Source organism: Dipodomys merriami, unplaced genomic scaffold (genome assembly GCF_024711535.1).
Source record: "Dipodomys merriami isolate MVZ:Mamm:240054 unplaced genomic scaffold, mDipMer1.0.p SCAF_502, whole genome shotgun sequence".
NCBI lineage: Eukaryota > Metazoa > Chordata > Mammalia > Rodentia > Heteromyidae > Dipodomys > Dipodomys merriami.
This window is the reverse complement of record NW_027206072.1, coordinates 334,282-345,000: the sequence shown is the minus strand read 5'-3', so window position 1 is coordinate 345,000 and position 10,719 is coordinate 334,282. Positions and strand designations below refer to the sequence as shown.

The following is a 10,719-nucleotide window of genomic DNA, read 5'->3' as shown; positions in this document are numbered from 1 at the left end:
CCCTTGCTCACACTGCACTCAGCCTCACCTTTCTGCTTCTTGGCGCCAGAGCACAGGAAGCCTGACCCTTTGGGGTTACCACCCTCACCCTCTCCCCTACTGCTCTCTCTAACCCCAGACAAACTTTCTCCTACTCCACAGAGCCTCTCCCAGCCTGCAAGCTCAGCCTTTTCTGTCTTCAGCTTCTGTGTCCTGTCTGACCTGCGCCTTCCTCTTCTCCCCTGACCTTTCAAGGACAGCTTCATATCTTGCACATCACCCTGTCAGCTGCCACTGGTCCAGGCTGACGGTGTGTTGAGCAAGTCTGGCATCTGACTGTGTCTAGGCAGACACTGATATCCCAGCAAGCCGTGCTAAATGTCTCCCTTTCCCAAGTCCTCACTCCCTGTCTGTCCTCACCTGCTCTAGACTAGGACGATTTCCTTTCCCTTCCCCTCCCTCCCACCCATTCCCCTCCCTTTCCTCCCTCCTCTTTTTCTCTCCTTTCTCTCTCTCCCTCATTCTCTCCCTTCCTCATTCTCTCACTCACTCTCTCAGTCTTTCTCTTTCTTGCACACACAAAGCAACGCTCTACCACTTGAGCACACCTGCAGCACCTCCTGTTTTCTAATTGAGCTATGTCCTTTATTTCTTTAATTTCCTCCCTTTTTTCATAGTTCTCCTTCCTGCCTTCCCTCTAGCCTGTCATACTCTGCCTTTAAATCATGAAACAAAAACAGCTTTCCGTGCACCCTGCTTCTTCTTCACAAGTGTGTTGTGAGTTCCTCTTACACTACAAATGTAAAAACTCTGTACCTCCCAAATCCTATACAACATGTGTGCCTCCAATCTCACACTTTTAAGACCCAGTAACTCGGTCAAGACTTAGTTCTGTTCTACTGGCATCGACAGAGATGACTTGGTGCTAAAGCTGGTCAGCTGGCAGGTGGGCCTATAGAGAGAAATTTGCACTTACAGGTGCTCTCACGGCGTGGCTGGCGCCGTGGTGGAGGACGGACGGGACTCCAGCAGCAGTCTCAGGGAAGCTCGGTTTCTTACAGGGCGACCCAGGGCTCCAAACCCGAGTGCTCCACTGGCCAGAGACACAGCTGCAAGAACTGCGATGAGGCAGCCTTGAAGGTCGGCGGCATCCGGTCCAGTCCGGTCAGCTCCGCTCCGCTGGCCGCAGGAGGCTGGCGCTGACCTGGGGCATGGGAGGAAAGGGAGCCTCGATTCTTGGATAGGATGAATGGACGAATGTGTAGTGATTCTGTAACGATGAGCTCACAGAGTGCCATCATTTAAAAAGACAAAGTCAAACGCAGCAAAATAAGCACTGGGATGTGGGGCCTGCAGGAGGGCAGTGGAGCCGGGTGAGAAGGGCAGAGGAAGGAAGGGCAGGGAGAGAATGCAGTCACGAGTTCACTGTACAGAAAAAGAAATCAAGGGAACAGGAGGCCGAAGCAGGTGAGCGTGTTGAAGGGGTGACACTGATGCATTATATTGGGCTGGGAAGGTGGCTCAGTGGTGGAGCACTTGCCTTGCATGCACGAGGCCTTGGGTTCAATTCCCCAGCACCACATAAGCAGAAAAACCCAGAAGTGGCACTGTGACTCAAGTGGTAGAGTGCTAGCCTTGAGCTGAAGAGCTGAGGGACAGCGCCCAGGCCCAGAGTTCAAGCCCACAAATGGAAAAAAAAAAAAAAAAGATGCATTATATTATATTCACAAACTGTTTTGTGAAATTATACCTCCTCTGTACAATAAAAACTTTTTTTTAAAAAAAGAAAAGCCACAAGGGATAGCTTATTTTTGTAGAGCACTATAGCAATTTACTATTCCCTTTCTGTCAATACTAATCACATCTGGCATTTTCCTATCAAAAATAAAAGTAATTCTAGAATATGCTGTTGCATTGGAAAGTTCAGATCATTCTTGGCTTTTGCATGGGATGTGTCCTGTCTGAATTTGGAATGGGGAAAGAAAATGTGAAAATAAAACCACTTCATACAGAAGCACTGTGGGGGATTCCGGAAGGAAGGCTCAGGTAGCAATAAGGAGTCGATGTTCCATCGAGTCAGGAGCCAGCAAGGATTAATGCTGCCTGTATATTTTATTCATGTCATAATAGACATTCTCAGCCTCTGCTTAGCCATAACGGCCGTCATATTGTAACACGCTGTAGCTACAAGGCAGTGCATAGCTGCATTCCCTAAAGCCACCCTAAGCATCAGAACCAAACCTAACTAACCAGGCTTTCCTTTGTCTGGGTAGCTCGGGACAGAAGTATCGACTTCATGTTTGCAACGAATTCTCAGCTGACCAACTGTTGCCATCTTCTTGTCTGTCAAAAACACTTGCTTTACAGCGTTTACCCAAGGAAACTCTTGCACTCCACATCCGGTCCTTTCCCACACTGCCCTGTCAAGGTAAATGTGCCACGCCCATGGGAGCCCTGAGCCGGGTGTGGGGTGAGGAGGGGAGAACACAAACTCGCACTCAGAGCAGCTCCAGTGGGTTTCTAGGGCTTCAGGCCTAGCAACGTCCTCCTGTCTCCCTCTCTCCTTCCCATCACCCAGCTTCCCAGCGCACCAGGCCGGCAGAGCGCACTGCTGCCTGCGATCCCCCTTTCCCATCTCTGCCCACCGCCATCGCTCTTCAGCTTCTCCAGGAGAAGCTGCCTGTGCGCGTTTGCTCCTCTGATTGCTGAGAGCTCCCCGCGTGGTCCACACTGCCCTCCTTCCTCAAGTCTTGGGCGTTCCGTGGGGCTGGACTCTGAGACAGAGCAGGCACGTTTTCTTAGAGCTGGTTTCAGAGTTATCCCCCAAGCTTGGTGTCTCAAAGGCTCTGCTCCCGGAGGAAGGGACCCCGTCTGCCGGCCACTGCCCGGCAGGGTCTGGAAGTTTTCAATGAAGATGCGCACCCTATTCACAGGTCCTGTGGGTTGGCAGGGGGAACGTTCTGGAAGGAAAGATCCAGTCCTTTCCCTTCTTTCTTCCTCTGATTCTTATTACTTCCTGCTTTTGTTTTCTAAAAGGACATATTAAAACAATTTTCCAGTGGATCGATAACTGCTCCAAGGAAGCCTTGGCGCAGAGAATAGGGACATCTCCCCCACGGGCCCCAACCCTCACCCACACTGCCATAGGTAAGGCCTGGGCGCGGCTAAGGGGCCACATTTTACACAGTTGGAAACAAAATCTGGAGGAAAGATGACTTTCCAGGAGTCACGGAGTCGCTGGGGCGGCGGTCCTGGCGCAGGGCCCTGCGTCTGTCCCTCCCGGACCGACGGACCGCGGGGGCTGGGACCCAAGGGAGAAGGGAGCGGTGAGGAGCGGTGAGGAGCGGTGAGGAGCGGGTTCATGGAAGGCTGAGGGCCACGCCTCTTCATCCTGTGCCCCGAGGTGCCCGTCCGGGCTGTGGGATGTCCCCCGCCGTGCGTCCTGGGGCAGCAGGACGGGGTGGGGGCCCGGGACACGCCCCCGGCCTCCCCACGCCCCGCCCTCCCCACGCCCGGCTCCCACCGCCGGGATATATCGCTCTCGGTGCCGGGCCGGGCGCAGCGGTGCCCGGCAGCCGGGGCGCAGCGTGGGGAGAGGACCGGGACCCCAACTCTCTCTCGGTCCCCAGCGCGCAGCTCGGCCCAGCCGCCGCCGCCTCCGGACCCCATCCGGAGAGCCAGCGGAGCGAGCGCCGCCCCGGGCCGGGGAAGGAGCGCAGCGAAGCGGACTCCACGTCGAGGGTCGCCGGCCGCAGGCGCGGAGCGGGGATGGCGCCGGCCGCCGCCCCGGAGGGGCACCCGACCATGGGCGTCCAGATGTTCTCGGCAGGGGTGTCCGCCTGCCTGGCCGACATCATCACCTTCCCGCTGGACACCGCCAAAGTGCGCCTGCAGGTGCGTGGGGGCTGGGTCCGAGGCGGGGCGCAGGGTGCAGGGCCACGGGGCGCAGGGCGCAGGGGCGTGGGGTACAGGACGCCGGGGCCGCAGAGGCGCAGGGGCACAGGGGCTGCGGGGCTTTGGAACGCAGGGCGCAGGGCTGCAGGGGGCGCAGGGGTGCAGGGAGCACAGGAGTGGAGGGGTGCAGGGGGCATAGGGCTTAGCAGCGCAGGGGGCACAGGGGCGCAGGGGGCACGGGGCGCAGGGGACACAGGGCCCAGCGGCGCAAGGGTGCAGGGGGCGCAGGGGGCACCGGGGCGCAGGGGGCACAGGGCGCAGTGTCTCACATGCATGAAGGCCTTGGATTCAATTCCTCAGTACCACATACACAGAAATAGCCAAAAGTGGCGCTGTGGCTCACGTGGTAGAGCGCTACCCTTGAGTAAAGGAAGCTCAGGGACAGCGCCCAGGCCCAGAGTTCAAGCCCAGGACTGGCCAAACATATAAAAAGCTAGATTGTCCAGGCTGGGACCCTTTAGAGTAGCACGGTGGGGTTGTTTGTTTGTTTGTTTTTTCCGGATAAGCTGCAGAATCAGGAGGACCAGGCGGGAGGGGGACTCTTGGGAAGATGGGGGCACAGGGGCCATCAGCATCCTTCAGCCAGGAGTTTCTCATCCCCTGGGCTCTTCAGGAACCTTCCCAGCCTGCTAGTGTAGGGAGACGGAGGCTGCGTGCGCATGTGCGCTCGTGCGCGCGCGCGCGCGCGCGCGCACACACACACACACACACACACACACAACGAGGCAGCTTAGGGCACGCCCTGGTGTATAGTTGGTCCTCACCAAGTTCACCCCCTCTCCACGAACCCATGACCGCCATTCCCTCTTCATCTCCAGATTCAAGGGGAGAGCCCCACGTCCAGCGGCATCAAGTACAAGGGGGTCCTGGGAACAATCACCACGCTGGCCAAAACCGAAGGCCCCGCGAAACTGTACAGCGGGCTGCCCGCCGGCATCCAGAGGCAGATCAGCTCGGCCTCGCTGCGCATCGGCCTCTACGAAACCGCCCAGGAGTACTTCGCGGCCGAGACCGACAGTGAGCACCACCCCGCACCCGCCTCACCCCCGGCCCCGAGTTTAGCTCTGCTCACTAACTGTAATCCAGGGGGGGCCGTGTGGCTCACACCTGTAATCCCGGTGACAGTTCATGGCGGTTGGGAGATAGAAGGGTCCCGGTGGAAAGCTATCCTGGACAAAGAGTTCCTGAGACTTCATCTCAATCAATGAGCCAGGGCAGGGCCTGTGTCTGTCACCCCAGCTGGGTGGAAGGCAGGGAATCCCAGGATGGTGATGGTGATGGGCGGGGGGAGGGATACAGGACCATTTTTAGTAAAGCAAAAAGAGCTAGAGGCTGGCTCAAGGGATAGAGCCCCTGCTTAGCAGATATAAGACCTTGAGTTCAAACCCCAGTACTGGGGGGAAAATAGCAAGCAAGGCTGGCCCTGTAGCTCAGTGGTAGTGCTCTTACCTAGTGGACAAGGCCCTGGGTTCCATCCCCAGCACCAGATCTCCCCCGCCCCCCAAAAAAAGAAGCACCATACAAGGTAGTAGTTGTCATACAAATTGGAAAGAAAAACAGCAGCACTTGCACATGTTCTCTTCCTCAAATTGGAGCTTTTCTGTCTAGAAAGAAAAAGAAGTATGCAATTGATTTTTTTTTTTTTTTTGGTCAGTTGTGGGGCTTGAACTCAGGGCCTGGGCATTGTCCCTGAGCTGCTGCTGCTTTTTTTGGTTGGTCTCAGGCTTGAACTCTGGGCCTGGGTGCTGTCTCTCAGTTCTTCAGCTCAAGGCTAGCACTCTACCACTTGAGCCACAGCACCACTTCCAGTTTTCTGAGGGGTTTATTGGAGATAAGAGTCTCACAGACCTTCCTGACCAGGCTGGCTTTGAACTGCAATCCTCAGATCTCAGCCTCCTGAGTAGCTAGGATTACAGATGTGAGCCACCGGCATCTAGCTTCTCTGAGCTTCTTTTGCTCAAGGCTAACACTCTACCATTTGAGCCACTGTGGCACTTGTGGCTTTTTCTGTGTATGTGGTACTGAGGAATTAAATCCAGGGCGTCATGTGTGCTTGGCAAGCACTCTATCACTAAGCCACATTCCCAGCCTTGCAAATTGATTTGTGAAACCCCTATTAAGGCAATTTGTCCACTGGGCTGTCCTTAACAATGAATCCAGTAAACCGTGCTATCATTGGTAGCAGGAAGAAGAGGCAACATGGTGACATTGCTGGGGAAGGTTGACTCCAACCGCTAACCACAGAGGAGGGCTCAGATGAATTCTGGGAAGGACTAGGCCACTGTTCACAGAGGCATGGCTTATCGTGCCTTGAAAACCCTGATTTTCAAAGCGCTTCAATCAACGTTGTGCAGCCCAGCTAGGATCTAGTCTATCTCCAACTGACATGAGGGAAGTAGAAAGATAGAAGAATAGAAAACTCTGAACCACTCAAAGTTAAAATATGGGAGCATTAGGGGTCTTGACCGTTTTTGTCTTGACAAGGCTGTTTTCTTTCTCTGGATAGAACCACCAAGTTTGGGAAACAAGATCTTAGCCGGCTTGATGACCGGAAGCGTGGCTGTGTTTGTCGGGCAACCCACGGAGGTGGTGAAGGTCCGAATGCAAGCACAGAGCCACCTCCACGGCCTCAAGCCTCGCTACACGGGCACCTACAACGCGTACAGAATTATCGCCACCAAAGAGAGCCTGTCGACGCTTTGGAAAGGTAAGTCACGGTGAGGCGGGGGGCACAATCATCACAACTCCCGCGTCACACACCAGCCTGAGCCCGTGGTGTTTTCTCTCCAGGGACCTCGCCTAACCTGCTGAGAAGCGTCATCATCAACTGCACGGAGCTCGTGACCTACGACCTGGTGAAGGATTTCTTCGTGGGAAACAAAATCCTAGCAGGTAACTTCCTCGTGTGGACGCATCCCTAACGTGTCTGTGCGTTTATAACTTCATCTCGGGGAATCTGTGGCCACATCGGTTATTTTTTTAAAGCAATTTTTGTACATGAAATGTCACTTTTTGAGAAATGCAAAAAAAAAAAAAAAAAAAAACAAGCTTTAAAAGCTGAGCCCTATTCATTTTTGCCTGCACTACTTTTTTGGCTGCTACCAAAAAAAAATGAAATGCAACTGTATTTTTATATCAGCATAATTCTCATTTAATGTTAGTGTATGTACTTTGGTTAGACTCTTGTGCTTCACACAGCAGCATTCAGGAAATCTATCTACCACACCCTCTCTCCAGAATGGCTGATTTTGTAGCAAGTTCATCACTGCTTTCCCTACCAAAACAAAAAGCAAAAACAAAAGTATGGGTGAATCTACAGCACAGACAGACAGTGAAGTTCTGCTTTGATGACGACCTTACTGCAGCTCAAGTTCAATAATGGCAGGTGTTTGGTCCAGGCAGTGCTGAGAGTACTCTGAGCTCCCCTCTCTACAGCCTACAGCATCCAGGCTTTCAGGTATTGCTTGAAAGCAAGCCACCAATTCCTCCGTCGTTGCTGCTGATCTAGAAATGCAAAGAGAATGCTGTGAGGTGGGGAAGTGGTAGAGCCCTTTGCACCTCACACTGGGTCATGGGTCACATTTTCCCAGGATGCCCACATAGCAGCCGTGAGGCCAGGACACAAAGAAGCCTGAGTTGGTTTCCTGGAGTGTTTGCCATCCGTTATCCATGTTCTAGTGACCATCTTTTCCTAGCACAGGTGTAACCTTACTTATTCCACTTCATGTATGCAGATGACCTCCTGTTGTCAGCACGTTTATAAGGACGTGACACATGACAGATGAGGACGCCCTCCCCCACCCCCAGTCCGATGTTGACTTCTTTCATTCATCTCCTAGACGATGTCCCCTGCCACTTACTGTCGGCTCTTATCGCTGGATTCTCCGCAACGCTTCTGTCATCTCCGGCGGATGTGGTGAAAACCAGATTCATTAATTCCCCGCCAGGACAGTACCTGAGCGTGCCCAGCTGTGCCATGAGCATGCTTACCAAGGAAGGGCCGACAGCTTTCTTCAAAGGGTAGGGACAGGATCTCCGTTGTCTGTTGTGTTGTGTTTGGGGACAGTGTTACTCAGTAACAATTGCCATGTCGCTTACCAACCTCACTTAACCCGTGACACAACTCAACACAGGTGGCTCCAGTCCACCAAGTCCTGTGTCAAGAAGTAAAAAGCTGGGAGAGAGACACTAGCTAGCCTTGTCCAGAGCTTCTTAAACATCAGGGCCCTTCCCCAAGACTGGAATTCAAGCACACTCTGTCGTGAGGTACAACTCTAGACCAGAGGGAGGTGTGAGGAAAAAAGATCTGATTTTCCTATTTTGACAGCCTTTTAAAAATTGCAGTTAGTTTTTGTGTGGGGAGCGCCAGGGTTGAACCCAGGACGGCTCTCTACTACCGGGATGCCTCCTTTTCAAAAATTCTATTAAAGCAAAACTAGAAAAAGTCATTGTTGCTGACCTAGAAAAATGATACAGAAGTTGCTACGGGTCTAGCAGACTGATAGACTAGTATTGGGCCATGGATGGCATTTTTCCATAATGAAATATTCTATTGTACTGAAACTACCTTCCTGAGAAAATACAGTATGAGCAAGGATTATACTAGTAGCAAAATAGCAAAATTCCGAGCCCCTTTAAAATTGTAAGGCAGTGCTTCAGACCTTATAAAATAGGCGCAAATGCACCATATGCATCATACAAAAAGCTCCAAGCACTTACTATATATATACATATCAGATATATATCATGTAAGTAGGTATGTGTGTCAGCAGTACTGGGGTTTGAACTGGGTCTGGCACTTGGCTAGGGCAGATGCATTACATCTTGAGCCATGCCTCTAGCACTTACTTATATGAATGCAAATGATATACATTATAAAGTTAACAGGAAATGGATGTATCAGTTCTTTTTTTATTGTAGTTGTACAAAGGGGTTACCATTCCAACACATTTGTTCTTAATCACTGAATAGTATTTTTTTCAAATTAGGGGACCTACAACACTATGGATTAATCTTGAAAACATGCCAAACAAAATAACTCTTACACAAAAAGACAAGTGTGATGGGGCTCCACTTGGCCAAATGCACGAAGACAGGAAATAGCTGGCAGCCACCGGGTGGGGGCAGGGAGAAGGGGTCGCTGAGCAGGGACAGAGGCTCACAGGGGGATGAGAGGTGTTGGAGGAGGGAGGCACCCATTGACGGCATCCATTTCGCAGTGCGCTGAGCTGCACATGTAGAAAGGGCTAAAATGTCGCTTTATATATTTTTCCACAATAAATTATCAGGTATCTGCGAGTCAAGAGAAATAGATCAAGACTTATGGGATGGGGAAAACCTTTGAGGATTTTTTTTTTTTTGATACTAGGGTTTGAACTCTGGGCCTTCTTTGCTAGGTGCTCTACCTCTTGGGTAGAGCATGCCCCACCCTTTTTTTGGCTTTAGATAGGGTTTCCTGTTTTTGCTCTGGCTGACCTCAGATCCTCTCACCTCTACCTCCTAGGTGTCTGAGACTATAGATAGTCACCACCATGCCCGTCTTGGTGGGTTCTCATTAACTCCTTTTTTGCTCAGGCTGGCCGGGAACTATGATCATCTCAATTGAGGCAAATGTGGTAAACAGGATTGCCAGGGTTTGTTATTTTGAAGGAGTCTAGGACACCAACTGGACACTATTTGGGGCAGAGGATAAATGAAAAATATTTCATTTAAATGGCAAGATGAGAAACATAAAATGCCTGGAAGAGCTTCAAGAATTCCAAATGGCCAGATGGCTGGCTAGGCACCATGTTCACACCTGTAATCCTAGGATACTGAGATCTAAGGATGCTCTGGCTCAAGTGGTAGAACACTAGCCTTGAGCAAAAGCTCAGGCATAGAACCCAGGACCTGAGATTAATCAAGCCCCAGAACCAGAGCATGTGCACGCACGCACACACTTACAGTGCATTCCAAAGACACTCATGATGGCACCATGTGCTTTTCTAGATTCATGCCTTCCTTCCTGCGACTGGCATCCTGGAACGTCATTATGTTTGTGTGCTTCGAGCAGCTCAAACGAGAGCTGACCAAGTCCAGGCAGACTGTGGACTGCACCACCTAGGCAGCCCGGGGCCTGCAGCACCCAGGAAGCCCTGCGCTGCCTCCTCAGGGAAAACCACCCTGTCGACAAACCCCACTGGAGCTCACCCTGCCACGCCCAGATTAGTCACTGCGTTCGATTGACTATATGGGGATAAAATTGTGTGACTGAACAGGAGGAACCTTCCTTATCACTCCAACTGTTGGAAAACGGAAGTAAATATGACCATTTCCTTTTATTTATTAACCAGTTTTCAGTTCATATATTCAATAAAGTATTGCTAATACCTTTTAAGGTCATCTTTTAGGGTGCACGCCTGGATTTGACGGTGAGGAATAAAGTGAGAACATGAAACTGCCCAACAGCAAGCCCGGGCTGTTATGTCGGGGGGGGGGGGGGGGGGGGGAGGGGGGGGGCGTAAAGCTGCGCGGCACGGTTGTCCTCTTGTAGCATGAGACTTGTGGCTGTGGCTAGTTTAGTCACGTGATCTGTCAGGGATGAAGTAAATCTTCGCATCCTTCCACTGAAGCCAAATGATTTCTGTATATTCTAATTCCTCTGCAGCAGCACGACAGAAAATGAAACTAAGTGACTTAAGAAGGTGTGGGGAAGACAGAAAGACAGAAAGGCTTACAAGTTTAACCTTTTTATTTGCTCACTTAACATCACAAACAAAATGACATCACACTTCACACTACAACAGT

At 51.7% G+C, this 10,719-nt stretch overlaps 1 protein-coding gene across 1 annotated transcript; it reads left to right on the top strand.

Annotated features, from left to right (window-relative positions):
• The first annotated feature begins 3,559 nt into the window (after positions 1-3,559).
• Positions 3,560-10,377, top strand: LOC138810648 (mitochondrial brown fat uncoupling protein 1-like). Its single transcript, XM_069997816.1, has 6 exons — positions 3,560-3,873; positions 4,752-4,950; positions 6,440-6,640; positions 6,724-6,825; positions 7,773-7,953; positions 9,922-10,377. The coding sequence occupies exons 1-6, from the start codon at positions 3,748-3,750 to the stop codon at positions 10,034-10,036; spliced, it is 924 nt and encodes a 307-aa protein (XP_069853917.1). The 5' UTR covers positions 3,560-3,747; the 3' UTR covers positions 10,037-10,377.
• The last annotated feature ends 342 nt before the right edge of the window (positions 10,378-10,719 follow it).